This window comes from Crocodylus siamensis, chromosome 15 (genome assembly GCF_052110815.1).
Source record: "Crocodylus siamensis isolate JL-2025a chromosome 15, ASM5211081v1, whole genome shotgun sequence".
In the NCBI taxonomy this organism is placed as follows: Eukaryota; Metazoa; Chordata; order Crocodylia; family Crocodylidae; genus Crocodylus; species Crocodylus siamensis.
Genome location: NC_143409.1, coordinates 40344216 through 40363405, shown reverse-complemented (window position 1 = coordinate 40363405; position 19190 = coordinate 40344216). Strand labels below are relative to the sequence as shown.

Sequence of the window (19190 nt, the reverse complement as noted above, 5' to 3'; positions counted from 1 at the left end):
CAACCAACTCCGGATTAAATTGGGGGTAGTCAGCCCCAGATTAACTTGGTCCTCTGACCTTAGCTTCAGTGGCTGCGTCCACGTGTGAGCGTTTGGTTCCCCAGGAACAACTAGGAGCCAGACACCGCGTGCCACCGCCAGGGGAGCTTACCCCGGTGGGGCAGGGGAGGCTAGGCCAGCTCTGGGCTGTGGTGGCTGCTCCGAGCCTGGCTGGGAGCTGGAGTGTGGCTCCAGCCAGCCAGGCTCTGGTTTTGAGCGGCACGCTGCCTCCACGTACACCACTCCGCTTTTATTTTTGCACAGGTTTTTTTGACCCCTGGATAGCCAGGCACTTGTGCTCAGGCCCGGATTAACTAAGCACATGCCCAGGGTCCTGGCCCTTCCCCTCCCCTCTGCAGAGCTGTCCTTCTCTCCATGGCTGCTTGAATGGCCCCGTCTGCCTCCCTCGCTTCCCCTTCCCTCTGCACCCTTGCCACCCCAGCAGCTGCTTCCTAGCAGGGAGGGGGGTCTCAGTCAGCCTGGGGCCCATGAGTTTGTTTGCTTAGGGCCCATTAAAGGGTTAATCTGGCCCTGCTTGTGCTTACCAGATATGAGAAGGCCGGGGGGAGCTCACCATTACATGGAGCCAGCTCCTGTCTTTGCCAAAGGGCAGGTTGTCAGGCAGGACCCCGACAGAAGCAAGAAAGGTCTCTGTTTGATGTGGCCTGTGCTGTAAAAAATGTTTGGGAAGTGTTACCCTGATTCCAAGTTGGCTACTGATAAAAGAGGCAGAAACAGGCCTGCAGCCCAGCTTTTTATTTGCTTGTACTTCAAAACATAAAAATAAACACTCATCCCAAAGTCTGTCTGGCTGCTCATGACAGTGCAACAGAGATTCTCATTTGTACTGCCTGGGGAGACTGGAGAGGTTGGGAGAGGGTGGCAGTAGATTGACAGAAGGTCTTCTTGAATTAGCCGAGTTCTCCAAATTTCCCTCCAGCCTATGCCCTATATTTATAGGTGGCCTGTTCTAAAAACTCTGAGAAACGTTCTATGATTGGTTTTATTTAAAGTTCTTCCACTGAAGCGTTGGGGACTGGACTAAACCAGATCTCTGGTGGATTTGGAAGGCGTCCATTAACTGGGATTTATATCCTTGGGAAAATAAAAGGAGGGTTTCTTATCTCCCTTCCTTCCTCACTGTGCAGTGCTGTTCAGTACTGGGTTCATCCTTCATTACTTTAGTAACACTGCCTTCATTTCATTCCCTCTCTGGCACGGCTGTTTTCTTTTTACAACTCTTAGCATCTTAACAAAAATATATCAAATACAGTGAAATGGCATTGAATACATTTGGTTATATCAATCACTACTATGACTATTTTAAGATAAAGCTATGATATTTGGGTTATCCCTTATAATGTCTCCTTTCAGGCCATGTGCTTTGTTTAATTGCATCTCGTGACTGGTTTATTTAGACATGTGGATGGCTTCTTTTATTTTGCTGACCAAGCTAGTTGTCATATCTGTAAAGGTTCACACTGTGGTCACTCAGAAAGAGGCCTTGGGGCCTTCTGCTTAGCCACACTTCTGCAGCTTGGCCTAGGCCCCTTGAAAATAGCCAAGACTAGCAACAGAAGCATCATTCCACTAGCCCAGTGCTTCTCAAGCTATCTGATGTGGTGGACCAGCAATTTTTTTTCCAGTAGGCCAGGGACTGGTGCCCAGTTCAGCTGGTGGCAGCAACTGCGTATAACAGCGCTACACAAATGTTTGACCTGCTGTTTCTTTCTCTTTCCTCACCTCACACAACATGACGTCACCTGGAGTGTTAGAACGTATGAACTGTGGCACTACGACATATCAATGTTATGCTTCTGAAAATATATTTCTTTCTTTCTGCGGACCACCACTTTGAGAAACACTGCACCATGCCTTTACTGCAGCTGTCCTTGTTTGCAACGTTGTCTCTACTTTTATGGAGCACTGTCTACTGCTCTAGGGGTTCCAGCTGAGCTGAAAGAGCGAGGCAGTGGTGTGCTTACGGCAAGCTTTTTGTTGTGTAGTTTTCAGGCATTGTGCCAGAGTTGCAGGGAAATTATACAATTATAACAGTTATAGAGAGGATGGAGATGAGCTTTTCTTTGTGGCCATAGGGGAAAGGAGTAGGAGCAACAGCCTCAAGCAAGAGAGGTTGGAGATTAGGAGGAACTTTCTGACTATGAGGGTGGTCAAGCACTGGAACAGGCTGCCCAGAGAAGTTGTGTAATTTCCATTCCTGGAAATTGTCAAGAACAGGTTGGACAGACACTTGGCTGTGGGGTGGTCAAGTCAGGGACAGTCCTGCCTTGAGTAGGGGACTGGATTAAATGACCTCATAAAGCCCCTTCTAGTCCTACTTTCCTATGATCTTATGTGCAACCAGAAATGTGATTTTGGACATGCAACCAGCTTGTAACCTAAGCACAGATGGCAGTAACAAGACCCAGGGGCTTTACATACATTTTCTCTCGTGGATCAGCGGAGGAAGTCAGTCCACCTTTAGGGTTAACTATACAGGTTATTGTAGCCCAGATCCAAATCTTAAACAGTTGGAAAATTTCAAAATGCCACTGCACAAGGGGTAGTGGCACATGGTTTAAAATCTGAGAGACTATACTGAGACAGGCGAGGAAGGAAATACAGAAGCAGGTAGCTTCAGAATCATAAGAGATGGGTACTTCCCCATTTATTTCAATGGGGAGATATGGCCTAAACAGGCTCATTTAATCCTTGCCTGTATTCCTTAATAAACACGGTATAACCATGCTGCAGAACCATATCTTAGCCTAGATATCCATGGTCTTTTTTCCAACAGGGGCTCGATCCTCCACTTCCCATGGACAATACTCAGTGCAGAAAGGGATGGGAAGAGAAAAAAATGGCTTCACAATAGCTTCTCTGTAACCTGAGTCCTTTTATGGGCTTACTCAATGCCTATATGTGCTTTGCAGCCAAAAATAACTGGTGTTGGAAACTGAAAGCAAACTAGGAGTCAAACATTACCCACTGACCTAGAAGTGTTGTACTTGCGTTGTATAAGTGCAGATGGTGACCTGAGTACAGGGCAGTGCTTTTAAGTATGTTGTTTAAACCATCAAGCACCCTGAAGGCCTCTAATAACAAATACGAATAAAACTGCACCCTCCCCTCAACATGCACACTGATTCCTGCTCCGCTCAAACTTTAATATCAAATGCCTGGGAGAAGCAGGAGCATTTCTATTCAAGCACTGCTGAGGGAGTCAATTGACTTTATAGCTCTTAATCGACCTGATTTCTGTTAATCTCTCTTCACTACACAGGTGTTAACAACCATCTTTCCTTTTGAATAGTCTGGATGTTCCATTAATCAAATTATCCTGTTCCTGGTAATATCTCTCTTCTATTTCACAGATGAAAACCTTGACTCAGTTGTTGTAATATTATTACAGGCTAATATTAACTCATGTGGAAATTATTGGTAATGAAGCGTTCAATGCACTGTCAAGATGCTCAAGAAAGCTATATTTTGTTTTACAAATCTGAATAAGAGACATACATTTAAATATAACGAGTACAGCGCTGATAAAATAATAGCTTTGGATTATTTTTGCCTAGTTTGTTATGTTTTTAAAATGTAATATACATGCTAATGTGCACATTTCTGTCAAGTATTTGTTTTTGCTTTGACCTTAAACTGAATAATATAGCACTGGGCCCCTAGCATATTAGTAAATCTTCTAGCTTCTCTTGAGCTCAAGAAAAATATGTGTTGTGTTATATGTGATGATGATGCAGCACACCATCTGTATCCCCCTTTTCAAAATCCTATTTCAGGTTCTATGTAATTTGTCTTCCAGTTTTTGAATATGCAGAGTTTTACTCCCTTCGTGTTTTCAACCTTTGCTCTACAATACTGAGGACTAAAAACTTACCCCACTTCCTGTTATCAGACCTCTTTACATTTATTTTCCTTGCTCATTTAAATTTTTTTTTAAATATGTTCATATATGTATTTTAAATTTTGAGCCAGGTGTCCAACATCTCCTATCCTGTATTGCCAGTAGAACTCATGAAAGCTGAATGCAAACTAGGAATCACTATCACCCATCCAATCTGAAAGTTTTCTGTTTTATATAAATGCAGGTGGTGACCCAGGCGCAAGGCAGTGGTCTTTGCATATTATATGAAGCATCAAGCACCTTGAAAAATTTTAATAACAATTGGAAATACAATTCTAATAGTTCAATATGCATATATCACTGGTATCTAATTAACAGTAATTATACCATTGAACTATTTTATTTTTTCACAACCATATGGGAGACAAATTCTATCTCTGATTCTGCTCTCTTACTCTGTTCATCACCAGTGACAAGGATTTTCTGGGGGTTATGTATTTTATTTGACTAACTGCATGGATGAAATAAAGTTAGACAAGCTTTTGAGTACTGTACAATGTAGTCTTCATTAGGTTCTGATGAAGAATGCATTGCATTAAAAAGCTTGTCTAACTTGACTCCAACTAAGCAGGTGGTCCAATATATAATATCACCTCCAAAAAAAACCTTGCTTCTCATGTAATTCCTGTACCATCATTGCTACAACATCATTCTAACACTACTGTATCACTAAGGAAACCCTACAGATCTCAATCCGTAAGGCCACCAAATACTCCAGGGAATGGAAGCATCGATGAGGTTTTATATTATATGTTGGGCCAGAGTTGCTGTTGTAAGGGCTTCTGGAGAGAAGGAGTATCTCACACAACACACCTAGAGCTTCTCTTCTCCTTTACACTAGTTCTGCACCATAGTACATCCGCTGACTTCAAAGGAGTTTTCTTGAAAGATCTGAGTGAAAGGAGAACTAGATCCCAGGTAAATAATTAATTTTGATTTAAGATATAGCAACTGGGTCCTAGCAGAGCAATATGGAGTGTGAGTTTTGCTGCCTCTCATTGTAAGGCACAATAATATGGGATTGCGCTTATGGGACTCAGGGATATAAAGACTGTGCTTACTGTTTTCTCAAATAAAGTGGGCAACTGCAACAGAAATGTCTTAATAAGTACACCTGAGAAAAGGTCAAGGTTTGTACATGAATCAAAGGCTGTAACAAGACTCTGACACAGGCAGCACAATAAGGAAACTCCAATCTTCAGTGTACTCTGCTCACAGCTTATACAAAGCCAAACTGGAGTTGGACCCTTCATGGAATATGACCAGGCTTGTCCAGTGCCCTCCTATCTCAGTTAAGCACCCTCCCTTATCATCCAGGTGCCAGTGCCCTGACATTTCCTTATCTAATATGTAGAACAAATGCCTACTTTATCCCAACCTTCCTGCCACAACATAATCTACTTCCTACAGCCCTGACTTCTCACCTTCCAAACTATAACCTCTTCTACAGCAAACAGCAGGGCGAGCAAGTTAAGTTAGATGAGTTCAAATTGCTGAACCCTCTCCTTACCACCTACCTCATCAATCTAATTGATTTATCTAACATTATTTAAATATTTCAATTGTGCTCAGCAGTATAGGGATGCAGCTGGGTTTCTAGGGAAAAGCAGAAGCTATTATGTCCAGTTGCCACCGTGATGCCAACTGTAAATGCATGCCTGCTAGCAGTAGCTGTTTTTTCTCACCTCCCCCACAAAGTTGTCCCTATTACCACCCTCTAGTTAGTTATACCTCTGGTTGTGCCTATTATGCTACAAAAAAGAACATGAGCCCTGTCCCAGTTGCCATGAAGACTCCTTACAGTCCCCTATTCAAAACTTAATGGCTTTACTGCAAGGCTTTGTATGTTTTCTGTCCTGGCTACAGGGAGAGTAGACCTTTGGGTACAATGCTGGAGTTTTGTTACTGGCTTTGATCAAATTGGGATTCCCCACCCTGGGGAAGAAGTGAGCTGCACATTGCATACTCCAGAGTTTGGTTACTTATCTCCAGTAGTTATGAGAACCCCTGTCACTATGGGAACTGGGTGCTGGACAGTTTTTAATATGCTTTCCTCATAACACAGATAGGTGGTACAGTGTTGTTATCCTCATTTGACAGATGGGGAACTGAGGATCATAGAGACTAAGCCCAGGTCCTCAGAGCCATCTAAATACTTAACTCCCCCTTGATTATAAACAGTTGCCTGTTAGGTTCTGGGTCTAAGTGACATGCTCAAAAGCACACAGGGATCCTGTTGCAGAGTAGTCTGCTGACCTAACCACTAGACAACATGTCCTTGCAAAGCCCTGTCTGACATCCTTTGGTGTCTATAGTTGAGACATTTCTGCCCTCTCTAGAGATTTATACATTGGGCTATGCTAGCTACAGTGTCTCTCTGAGGTCAGCTGTCTCCACAGGTTGCAGAAGGAAATAGGCCTACTAGTTCAATTAGGTTGGAAGCTTTAAATATCCAGGTCATCCCAATCCCTCATATCTCACAGCACGTCCTTGGACATGCCCCATACCCCTCAGTCATGCAGCCTTCCTGCAATCTGTTTTTTCAAATAAGCACCCTCCTCCCCTTGCCCAATTGCTAGACTCCTTGACAAGCACCCAAATCCTCTACATTCTTCTCCTTGGTGCCTGCAATCCAATTTCCTCCTTTTCAACTATCATATCCTCTCAGATCACTCCTCTTTCAGACAAACAGCTGAAGTTCCCTCTCAGCTGCTAATCCTCCTACAGAAGCTACCCATATGTGTGGACCAGTGCCAGTCCCCCATAAGCAGATTACTCCTTTTGCTGTCTGTCCTTTCCATATACTGTCTATTCCCTTTTCTAACTCTAGAGCTGCTTAGCCTTAGCACACTAGGTCTTTGCCCAGTACTCATTTATCCGTGAGCAATACCTTGTGCTGGCAGTGGGCAGAGTGCAATAGCATAGATCAAATGCAAGGCTAGGCAGGAACAGTTCATCCAGACTTGCTCTGAGCAGGGTTAGACAGCTAGCGGGCAGAGACACTGGTGATAGCTTATAGCAGCACCTCTATCACTGCATCAGCAGAGATGTTATAGTGGTGATGGGAAAAATACAGTCAAATGTTCTCTGTGTAGCTGTGCAGCTGTACTATAGGCTCCCCGGCCGCCTCTTCCATTCACAATTGCAAACATGACCCCTCCTTTGGGAATTATCGCACAAGCCTGCCACAAAGACCGAAACATAATACCTGGGGAAGAAACATTAAGGAAGTAGCTAATGTATTTTCAGTGTCCTTTAATGTAAATTAGAAGGTAGAAGCCGAGAGAGCCATCCCCCTGTGACCAGCCAGTGCTCTTCAGGCCACGGATTATGAGCCACTATCTTAAGTAATGTTATTTGTACTCCGAGGTCACAATGGGAATATTTTCTAAAACATATTCTGTTGGAGAGGAAAGAGAAGACTTAGAGGAGTGGGAATGACCACCGGGACTTCACATAGCTCCAGCTATTTTTTTCTTCCCCTTTGACATGCTTTATGACTGGTCTGAGTTACATCTGTAGGGTTTGCGTGTATCTATCTTCTTTCTCTCTCAGCCTTGTGAACCCCCCCTCTCCTTCCCCCACCCTGCTCTGCCACCCCCAGGCTTAGTTGGCTAACATTGTATTTTCTGTAACCTAGTTGGGTTCCCCTCCTCACCCCCATCCCTCTTATGTTATTCCCTCCCTCGGGCACTGTATTTCTCTGCTACCTTTGTCATCTGTTTGGTTCATAACTGTTAACATCTACTAATAAAACTCAGTCTGATGTGGGTTAGAAGCTAGCCCTGGCTTTAAATACTGATAAAGATGCTTCTTATGCTGGGGACACTTATTCCCATAATGGGCTACAAACTTCATGCTGGTACAATTGTCTCCGCACAGGGGATTGCATTGACTGTATTATATTAGGAGTTAATCATATCCCTAATATCCCTAATATCCCTAACATTCACATTTTCCTGCAGGCAGAAGGCATATGTGCACCCAGTACTTAGAATCCCCTGTATGTATCCAGGGCAGGTCTAGTGAAGCCAAGAAACCCCTGGGACCTTCTAGGTGCTTATTTTGGACCAACCACTCTGGGCTCTGAGCCCTTTCCTCTGCCACAGAGGCAGGGCAGGGCTTCTGGGGGGGAAGGCGGGGGATGGGAGTCGGGACACTGTTCCTGCCCAGCCTGTAAGGCTCTTGGGCAGCCCCCCGAGGCACCTAGTGGGTGCAGCAGTGTTGCCAGGTCTTAAATATGAAATTATCATAATGGAAACTCAAAATTGTCCTTTGTGTTTTCTGAAAAACTATTGTACACTGGGAAAAAATGTAAATAAGAATGCAAATAAGTCTTCCTCTTTAGCCAGCATCATGTTGCGGTATACTGTTATCATCACATCCTGCACCACTCTACTTGCCACTGACCCCATGATGTTTTGTTTAACTCTTTTTCTGACTGGTTAAACTGAATTTATAACTATGATTATTTTTGTCTCTTTGTTTTGCAGTTCAGGTCTGTGTATTGTAAATTGTTATACAATTACTTTACACTGCTGCTCACTGTAACCTCCAGAGAGTGAGTGAGAACTGGGTCATCAAAGTTGAAGCTGTATTTATTTTTCTTTTAAGACAAGAAAATAATACCGTGATCGTAATTGTCTCTGATATGTTTCTGGTGAGCGTCCTGGCGGCATGGCATCGGAGGTGGTTGGGGACTGGTCCACGGTGGGCCGCAGAGGCAAGGTGGTGTCGTCGGAGAGGAAGAGTGGGAATGTTGCTGGGCAGGAAGATTCTAGAGAGGGGGCGGTCCCACTGCCGGAAGGGAGGCGGAGCTCTGCAGAGAGCAGTAAAGCTGCCCGGAAGGGCCCGGAACCTTCCTATTGTTTGTGGGAAGAAGGAGACCCCCGAAGAACGCTGAAGCTGCGGGTGAAGGCCACTTTGACTCCAGAAGGGGTCAAAGGAGAAACAACTATGTTGAGAGCAGACTTTATGACCAGGGTGCTTTTTGAAGAGTTGCGTGTGAACCCTAAAGATTTAAGTTGCGTGGTGGCTTTTGATAACTTCCGCCACTGGAATATCACCTTTTGGAGGCGAGAGGCGTACGCTGCCTTCTGGGCCCGCTACGCAGAAGTAGCAGACAAGGAGGACTTACGGGGTCTGCATTTTGAAGCAGGCCAGAAGGCACGGGAGAGAGTTTTATATTTTAAAATGTATACAGATGACCTAGAGCATGCAGATGTCAGAAGGTGGCTGGAGGGGCGGGTCGAAAAGATCCTGGATATTCAGCGGGTCCTGGATCAGTGGCAAATCTGGACCGGGGCATGGAGAGCCAGAGTCCTCCTGGACAAAGACCCCAGACACCCCGGCGGGGTGAGACACCTGCCCTCTGTCGTGTCCATAGGGCCCTACCGTGGATACGTGACTTATCATGGCCAGCCGAAACTGTGTAGCAGGTGCGGCTTGGCGGGGCACCTGGCTGCCTTCTGTAGCCTGACAGTTTGCTACAGGTGTGGCGGCAGGGGGCACCGGGCGCAGGCCTGTCAAGAGGAACTGAAATGTGCCGTTTGTGGAGGTGAGGGACACTTGCAGCGCCAGTGCCCTGTGTCCTACGCGAACAAAGCCCGAGAGTCACACGCAGTAAAGGAGAGGGATAAAGAAAAGCCAGAGGAGGAGGAGTCCACCAACCCGGATGTAGACACCTTCCTAGTGGAGGAAACACCGGAAGCGGAGCAGAGGCACGACGTGATCGAGGCGGCTGACCAGCTTTTGGAGTCGGGAGGAGAGGAACACATGGAGGAGGAGCAGAGCGAGGCAGCAGGAGAAGGGGCACACGAATCGGATTCGGCAACCATGGACTTGGACCTGTCTGGGGAGAAGGGGAAAGAACCCTCCCCTGTAAAAAGAAAGAAGAAGCGGAGGGTTAAACCTATGAAAAAGAGACTAGAGGAGGAAGGGGGAACGGTACGGGGGACAGAAGGGACTGCACAGAAAGGAGACAAGGGGAAGAGCGGGAAACTGCTGGTGGAGGGACGAGAGGTTGAGGAGTCTGGGAGGGCGGATGTTTGTGGCTACCTCAGCCCGACTGCTATCGAACATCTGGCTAGGGCCACGGGGATGCGGAAAGTGGGGGAAGACAGCTCAGATCCCAGTAGCGGATCGGATGTTTAACGAGGTAGGCCTTGCCTGAAAAATAGCCATGATGGCGTTGACTATAGCATCCTTAAATGTAAGAAGTGTATATGGGAGGCAGAGATGGGAGTCAATGTATAGCACCTTACGAGGTCTGGACGCACAGGTGTTAGGCCTACAGGAGTGTGGGATCCCCTGGGGGAGAAATTATGGCTATCTGGAGAAGCGCTGGGAGGTGGGACCGTCGTGGTGGGGGGGCTCAAATGAGAATCGAGCGGCAGGAGTAGGGTTCTTGATGAGGGAGCGGGGTTTGAAAATCAAAGGGCAGCAGGTCCTGGAAGAAGGGCGACTGCAAAAGGCAGTGGTTGAGGTGGAGGGCGTGGAGGTGACGTTGTACAACGTCTACGCCCCGGCCGAGAGAACGGAGAGGGTGCGTTTCTTCCGCAAAATGGGGATGTGTATGGGGGGTGGAGGGCCGCGGATCGTGATGGGGGATTTCAATTGCATACTTGAAGAGGGTGGGCGGGTAGGGGTTGGGGAGAGAGTCGGGATGGATAGTACAGGGAAGTGGTTGCGAGGGTGGATTCAGGATGAGGGGCTCCAGGATATTTGGGCAGGGACAGGAGTCTTTACCAGAGTGGATCCCGGTGGGCGGGGCCAATCGAGAATTGATTTTGTGCTGGTGTTGGAGGGACTGGCAATCCGTGGCAAGCGACTGATAGACGTCAGCTTCTCGGACCACCGTGTGCTGTGGGTGGAAGTGGGCATCGGGCAGGGGCTGAAACAGGGCAGAGGGGTCTGGAAATTAAATGTGTCCTTACTGGACGACCCAGAGGAATGCATGGCCTTTCAAAGGGCGTATCGCCAGTGGCAATCCTTACAGCCCCTTTTTCCAACACGGTGGGACTGGTGGGCAGAAATCAAGCAACGCGTGCGAGAGTGGTTCACCGCGGTGGGGAGGAAGCGGGCGTGGCAGAGGAAGAAGGAGTTAGTGCGTTTACAAGGGGAAGTGCAAAGGTTGTGGGAAGAGCGGAAGAAGGGGGCAGCGGTCCAGGGAGAATGGGAAAGGGCGAGGGAGGGAGTGAAAAATTGGTTCCGGACCAGGATGCAGGAGCGGATGTTCCTGGCCAAGGCGGAGTGGGTGGAGGAAGGAGAGGAATGGGGCAGGTTTTTCGCCTTGCGGGTGAGAAGGAAGAAGCGGGTGATGGGGGCGGTCCGCACGGCCGAGGGAGGGAGGGTGGAGGCCGTGGATGGGGTATTGCGGGAGGTGACTAGGTTCTACGGGGATTTGTTTCGTAGGAAAGCGGGGAGGCGAGAAGACCTGGAGGGGCTGGTGGGGAGTTTGGAAGCCAAAGTGGGGGAAGACGGCAGACAGGGGCTGATAAAGGAATTGACGGAAACTGAGATGCTGGGGGTCTTGAGGACAATGCCTTTAAAGAAGACCCCGGGAGGCGATGGGATCCCGGTGGAATTTTATGGGAAGTTTTGGGATTTAGTGAAGGGGGACCTGTTGGCCCTGTTTAAGGAAATGATGGATCGGGGTCAGGTAGGGGAGGGCTTTGCCCAGGGAGTCGTGGTCTTGATCTATAAGAAAGGGGGACGGGAAGACATTAAGAACTGGAGGCCGATCACCCTGCTGAATTCGGATTATAAATTATTTTCCAAGATCCTAGCGACAAGGATGGGGGAGGTGTTACCGCAGGTGCTGGGCGGGGAACAAATGTGCGTGGTGGGGGGGCGGCGGACGACACACGCACACTGGCTGCTCCGGGATACGCTGTCGTACATTACCGACCGGAAGTGGAACACGATAGTGGCGAGTCTGGACCTGCAAAAGGCGTACGACAGCATCGGGCACGAGTTTCTGTTTGGGGTTCTGGCAGGCATGGGGATGCCGGGGGAATTTGTGGGGTGGCTGCGGGCGCTGTACGGGAGGGCAACGAGCAGGGTGCTGGTGAGGGGCTTCCTGGGAGAAGCCTTTGCAGTGGATTCGGGGGTGAGGCAGGGGTGCCCGCTGTCGCCGGGGCTCTTTGTTTGCGCCATTGAGCCGCTGGCACAACGAATTCGAAGAGATAGGGAGATCAGCGGTGTTCGAGTGCCGAGGGGCGGGGAATTAAAAGTCCTCCTGTACATGGACGACGTGACATGCGTGGTGCGGGACGAGGTGTCCTTAGAAAGAGTGGTGAAGCACGCTACGGAGTTTGGGGAGGTATCTGGAGCGAGAGTGAACACAGACAAGAGCGTAGTCCTGGCGGTTGGGAACTGGGGGGATTTGGGGAAATTTGGATTGAGGGTGGAAAGGGAGGAATTGAAAATCCTGGGTGTGTGGATGGATACCCATGGAAAAGGGAAGCGGGCTTGGGAAGTGTTAGAGACGAGAGTCAACCAGACGGTGGGGCTGTGGAGCACCCGGCATTTATCCGCAAGGGGAAAGGTGCAAGTGATCAAACAGTGCCTGTTGCCAAAGATCTTGTACACGGCGATGGCGTACCCCCCGTCCTGGCTACAGGCCCGGCGGGTCCAGAGGGCATTGTGCCTCTTCTTTTGGGGGGGGAAGACAGAGAAGGTGGCCAGGACAGAGGTATATAAGGAAGAGGGCTTGGGGGGATGGGCTCTCCCGAATATAGAGGGTTTTGTTTACGTGCACTTTCTGAAGATGGTCGTGAGGGAAGCGAGGGGCGCAGCGGGACCGGTTTCTAACCTTTGCGTTTTCTGGGCGGGAAGGCTCCTACAGAGGCTGGGACTGTTTGGGAGCGGGTGGCGGGGGGCGTGGGCTTGGCGGATGTCACTCCCTTACGCATGCCTTGGATCCTTTGTGGCCAGGGAAGGCTTGGCAGGGTTAGGGATGGAAGGACTGGCGGATGCCAGGAAAGTCCTCAAGTTCCTCAGGGGGAAGCAGAGAATGGCTGATGTCGGAGAGTTGAGCACGGACAAGGTCAGCAGGGTGTGGAGAGGGTTGGTGGGGAAGGAATGGAAAGGGGAGCACGAGGAGCTGGCCTGGAGGGCCGTGAGAAACGCACTGCCAGTGCGACAAGTACTATATCGATGGGGACTCACACGGTCCCCCAAGTGCCCAAGAGAACTTTGTGACGAACCTGAGTCCGTGGCGCATGTTTTGTGGGGTTGTTTTTTATGCACAGAAGGTGTGGGGGAGGGCAGGGGCTTTCTTGAAGGAGACAGGGAAGGCAACGGGGATCACGAGTGAAAACGTGCTCTATGGTTTGACAGAGGGGACGGATGGGTCATGGGGTGTGAGGGTGCTTGTCACATGTATTAAAGTAGCAATTTGGAAAGTGCGTTCCCTCCTAGCACTAAAGGGCTCGTGCTTTTCAACGATAGAGTGTCTGCAATTAGCTATGCACGAGTTGTATTTCTATAGAGGAAGAGGAAAGCAGAGAACGCAAGGAGGGGATACAACGCCCTGGGAAGGGCTGGACTTCAGAGGTTTGTTTCAGCCCCGTGTAGGCATAGGATAGTTTAAGGGACAGCATATTTGCCAGAAAGGGTGGGGGGGGCCTTCAGCAGGTCGATTGCGACGTTGAATATGTGAAGATTATGTAATAAGGTGGGATTCTGGTTCAACAATGTGTTTAATAGTGCCTGTTTTTGTTTTTTCCCCTGTGATAAAATGGAGAAGGGGCTCCAAGAGTGGGTGAGGGTACTTGCAATTATATAAGGAAAAAGTTAAATGATTTCTAAATGGGTTTTCAGGAAGTCACAAGTGATTTTATTTGTTCTGTGAATGTTAGGAAAATTTGTAAAAGTGAGTTTCTATTAACTTTGTGAAACCTCAGGTGCATTTTGTTTACTTGTAGTTTTTCTTAATGTGTTTCATAGTGACAGCTTTTACTAATAAAATGTTTTTAATAAAAAAAAAAAAAAAGTCTCTGATATGTTCTCCATAGGAGGTCTATATTGAGCAGATTCTTTTTGGTATTGGGTGGTGGAACCGGAGCGTGCTCCATCCACTCCATGCATTGACCTGGTATTGCAGTACTTCCAGGACCGGTGCAAAAAAACAGGGAAAAAAAAAAAAAAGGCTTCCTAGTCATACCAAGGGTGGCCATCATAGAGGACAGTTTGGTTATTCTCTGTCCTTTATTGATGCAAAACCAGACGCCTCTAGGTCCTCTTATTTTTGTTCTTGAAAAATAGAGGACGTAAAGGTGTCCAGTTTTGTATCAAGAGGACACAGTAACAGAAAACCGGACTGTCCTCTATGATGGCCACCCTAGTCGCACATGGGGAAGAGTGCTCTGCTGGCATGGAATAGTACTGTGTAGGTAATGCATAGCTAACCTTGGCTTTATGCCCACTTTATGGAAATGGGAGACTCCTCCCTAGATTGCTTCTGTGGCCCTGCGGCTGAGGGCAAGCAAAAGTTGGGGGCATCCGAAACCCAAGCCTCTGGGCGTGGGCCTGCATGTAGGATGCCCGCCAAAGGATTTGGGAACATTTGAAGCCCCAGGTGGAGGGAGGGAGGATGTTTGCCGGTAGTAAGAAGTCCTGACAGCAAATCTAAAAGCTGGTGAAGACTCCCTGAGAGTCACCTGGGTTTTGCATATGCTGCATTCATTAACTACCTCGAAATGACAGTGCGTTTTGAACACTTTTAGTATCATCTATCGTGCAAGGGTTGAAATGATAATGCAAATACGATCATTCGTATACCTGACCTGGTAACTGCCTGGAGAAGGGCGGGCCGCAGCCTGGCCGGAACTCCAGTGCCCAGCCGGCGCTGCTGGGCGGAAGCGGGCGGACGCTGCACCGCGCCGCTCGGGGCCAGGCCTGCATGGGCGGGGTGTACCAGCCTTTCCCTTCCCCCGCGCCCAGGATGGCCGCCGCTTCTGCCGCGCCGCTTCTGGGCTGGTGCATGCAGCGGCTGCAGGGCGACTTCGGGCTGGATGTCAGCGAGGAGCTCGTGCAGTGAGCGCGGCTGCGCGGGCGGGGACGGGACGGGACGGGACGGGACGGGAGGAACCAGGCCCCCTCGGAGCGCCCCCGCTCCCCCGCGCTGTCGGAGCCGCTCGGGTGCGGTCCGGGGGGCTGCGGGCCTTGACCGCCAAGTGCCCAGGCTGCTGCGGGGCCTGCCCGGTGCTGTTGGTACCCTTCTTACTGCTGGCACTGTCATCCCTGTCATCATCATCGCCTCAGCATTGTCGTCATCATGATAGTGTTGTTATCATCATTGCTGTTATTATTATCATTACTACAACCCCTATTATAATTACTTGTGGTGCTGCGGCCCGCTATCATCACCGTTGTTATTGTTGTCCAGTGCAAAGCATTGATCTACACCCACAAGATGGACGTGGACCGGCGCGGCCTGGGGTTGCCGTTGGCTCGATCCAATGAGCGCTGAGCCCTGGGATTGTTCCCCCGAGGCCTCGTGCTGCTAGGGTTTGTGTCTGTGGGTCAACGTTTGCACGATCCAGGCCTAGCTGCTCAGCTGTGTGCTGCAAGGCCCAGCTTCCACTTGGGGATAAGGAAAGGGGGTTTTTTTTAGGAAAAAAAAATGAATTCATGCAGATGTCAAAACAGAATCCAATATTGGAGCAATGCATGGGGATTGCATGAAGTTGGAGTTATTACACATTTGCAAAGGAAATAATATATGACTGTTCTTATAATGAACTTCTGTGCTATCAGTATACTGTTTGTATACGTTAATGTTCAAACAGTCTGGTTAGAGATACTGGCCTCCTGGCTGGCGAATACATGACTGGTACATGTACATACTGCTTGGTATGCGCACACTCCCGCCCCAGTTTATGATCAATCTGTCAAGCTATATGAATGAATCTATTTAGATCTGTACGTACTATATGAATGAATCTATATAGATCTGTACGTACGTACATCTATCTATCTATCTATCTTGCTATCTATCTAAAGCTGGAACTGTCTTCACCTATTTATAATTTAAGGAAATAAAGAAAGCTAGGTAATGGCTGGGCTACTTAATATGTCTGCAATACTGTAATACACGTTTGGTCCCTGTGTATTCTTTTATACATTCTCCTCCTAAAGTTAACTTTGTTTACTAGAGCCCCTGTTCCCCACCCCCGATAATTTACTTGGTCCTGTTTCCGTCCCATTTGGATCCCCAAATGATCCTTATTGTTGTACCCTTGGGAAGATTTTTTTTTTTAATGGCAGCTGTATTTGCTTATAGTTTTTGTCTCACTTTTTTACATACAAACTTAGTCTTTCCTCCTGGATCTCTAAGGTACTGACTGCATCTTCTGTCACAGAGGCCTGCATTCCCTCTCCTATAACTAATTTTAATCATCCAGGTGTTTCCTCATCCAGAGTCCTTGGCCAAATTCAGGGGTAGCTTTGTCACCTGCTTTGCCAAAGCTGTAAATGCCTGCAAAGGATCAGGTGATAGGGAGGGGCTTATATCCATAATTATATCTTGTACCAGGTCTGATTTATCCCTTCTGGCTTCCGTGCATTTTGTAGTTTGGGCATATTGTGCACAAGCCTTGGAAGGCTACATGTGAAGAGAGTACGAGATTTGTGTCCCCCACAACCTTTTGCTTGTTTTCAATGGCTAAAAATAATTTGAAAGCTGTAGGGTTTTTTCCTGTAATCACTTCTGTTGCATTTTCTCTGTACTATGTTTTCTGGAAGACACTAGATGACCGGAGAACTACCTCTGTGATGTTTATAGTATGAATGTTGGAGTGGGGGGAGAAGAGCTGTTTAGGTTAAAGAACTGAATAGTTGTTCAAGTTGGTACAAATTGGTTATTAATGTATTTTGACTGGAGATTAGAACAAGAGCTCTAACTGCTAGAGGAGTAAAATTTTGGCTAATGTTCTGAACAAAGCAGTGGGGAGGCAAAGATCTTGAGTTGTTTCCAGATGGGATTCAACAAGTTCATGAAAGGGATGGTATAGGACAGGGGCCCATGTGTCCCAGGGGCCCAACCACAGGGGAGCTAGAGACCCTCCCCTCAGGGAACCCTGGGATGGGGGCTATCCATCCCATGGGTAACCCCCCCCCCAAAAAAAAAAAAAGAAAAAAAAAAAGAAACTATTTACCGGAAAGGACACAATTGGTAGTGCCCACCCGTTTCTGCCAAATCATTTGGCAATTGGCCCATTCCAACCCCATAGGAGGACACCTAGGTCGGGATAAGACCACCGCTAGAGTGTCTTGGTGGTTCTTCTGGCCAGGGTTGGGGGAAGATATTGCATGCCATCGCGCAGCTTGTCCTGAACGTCAGAAAGCCAGGGAGGATTGTCTGGCGAGGGGCCCACTTCAACCCATTCTTATCAGTGATATCCTGTTTTCAAGGATAGCCACAGATGTGGTTGGACCACTGCCCCGTAGCAGCACAGGACACCAGTGTATACTGATATTCATAGATTACACCACCTGGTACCCGGATGCTGTGCCCCTGCAGGCAGTAACGGCTTTATGGGTCGTGGAAGAACTCATTAAGTGGATAGTGAGGATGGGAATTCCTCAAGAAATCCTCAATGATTAGGGGCATAATTTCATGTCAGGGGTGTTACAAGTGGTGTGCACCCTACGCTTAAAACGCCTGTGTACATCTGTGTACTTATGCTGTATAAGAGGAGACCTGCAAAAGTGGTCTCTGCTTCTTCCATTAGTTCTGTTTGTCCTTCGGGACACTTCACAGGAGTCAATGAAATATTCTCCCTTTGAGCTAGTATTAGGTCACCCCGAGAGGCCTACTTCAGCCCCTAAGAGAAGACTGGGAACAAGATACGGGGAATATGAGAAATCCGATCACGTATCAGCAAGAATTCCAACAAAGGATCCAGCTGGCCCAAGACCTGGCCAAGGATAATATGCAGGAGGCATAGCATCATCAGAAAGAGAGGTGTGATGTGCATACTAAAGATCGAGAATTCGAACCCAGACAGAGGGTGCTGGTGCTGGTGCTGCTGCCCACATCCTCGAGTAAACTGCTAACCCAGTGGCAGGGCCTGTTTGAGATAACTCGCAGGTTGGGACTGGTGGACTATGAGGTTCACCGACCAGGCCATCTACGTGAGAAACGTATCACATCAACCTCTTGTGCGAATGGCATGAACCGGAGTGATGGGCAGCCTTTATGGAGGCGGATATAGAAGACCTGGGACCCCAGGGAGTAATCCAAGAGAAAGGGACAGCTAGAACAGAGGACCAATTCCAAATAGAGTAAGAACTGTCAACATCCCAAAGATATGAGATGCAGGGTCTGGTTAAGAAATTTAAAGATGTATTCTGAGAGGAACCTGGGTGGGTCTGGGGCACCTACCACACAATACAGACACCACTGGGAGCCACAGTGTGGGAGACATGGCAGCTGGCACCCCATCACGTTTCAGGAGAGATATGCAAAGAGGTTGAGAAAATCCTTGAACAAGGGATCATATGCCTATCCAAAAGCCCGTGGCAAAGCCCGTTGGTCCCAGTCCCAAAACTAGATGGATCTCTGGGATTAAGTGTCGATTACCGATGATTAAACACAATGGTGGTCTTCGACGCATTCCCTGCGCTCCATGTAGCAGAACTAGTGGAACGCATTGGGAATGCCTAATATATCACAATGCTCAACTTGGCAAAGGGCTACTGGCAGATCCCCATGGCCAGCAGGGACCAGCCCAAGATAGCTTTTGTGATGCCATGGGGCCCATATGAGTTTGTTTACATGCAGTGTCTAATGGACCAGATCCTGGTGCCACACACCGAGTTTACTGCAGCCTACATCGACAACATTGTTGTGTTCACGCAAACTTGGGCTCAGCATAAGAGGGCTCTCCAGGCCGTACTGTCAGAACTAAGAAAAACAGGGATGACGGCAAACCCAAGAAAATGCATGCTGGCTCAGAGGCAAACCAAATATCTAGGATTTTTGGTTGGACAAGGTATGATCAGGCCATTAGCTGATGAAGTGGAAACCATCTGCAACTTTAAGGCACCCCAGACCAGCAAACAGCTTAGATCCATTTTGGGGTTGACCAGTTATTACCGCCGGTTTGTCCCCCAATTTTCTGAACTAGCGGCACCTCTTATGGAAGCCCTAAAAGGACAGCGGGCGGGAAGTATAAAATGGACAACCAAAATGACACAGAACTTTGAATTGCTCAAAAGG

General features: G+C 48.1%; 2 protein-coding genes and 1 pseudogene across 4 annotated transcripts in view; all 3 read left to right on the top strand.

The window, feature by feature from the left end:
• Positions 1 to 8489: 8489 nt before the first annotated feature.
• On the top strand, positions 8490 to 10581 carry LOC149852410 (uncharacterized). Its single transcript, XM_090029082.1, has one exon. It carries the CDS (start codon positions 8639 to 8641, stop codon positions 10112 to 10114), a length of 1476 nt encoding a protein of 491 aa, XP_089885208.1. The 5' UTR covers positions 8490 to 8638; the 3' UTR covers positions 10115 to 10581.
• Positions 10582 to 13914: 3333 nt separating this feature from the next.
• On the top strand, positions 13915 to 14094 carry LOC149852409 (U2 spliceosomal RNA; annotated as a pseudogene).
• Positions 14095 to 14846: 752 nt separating this feature from the next.
• Positions 14847 to 19190, top strand: part of TRIP4 (thyroid hormone receptor interactor 4) — a 91182-nt gene continuing 86838 nt past the window's right edge. For 2 of the 3 annotated variants that reach the window (XR_016439441.1, XM_090029886.1), the window contains exon 1: positions 14847 to 15001. Coding sequence is in view for 2 of the 3 variants with exons in the window: in XM_090029886.1 (XP_089886012.1) it covers positions 14868 to 15001 (134 nt within the window). In the remaining variant the exon portion in view is untranslated. The remainder of the gene's footprint in view (positions 15002 to 19190) is intronic. The other variant, XM_090029884.1, reaches the window with a different exon arrangement.

Excerpts from the sequence above, each read along its gene's own strand:
- LOC149852410 (XM_090029082.1), top strand. The coding sequence starts at position 8,639 with ATGGCATCGGAGGTGGTTGGGGACTGGTCCACGGTGGGCCGCAGAGGC.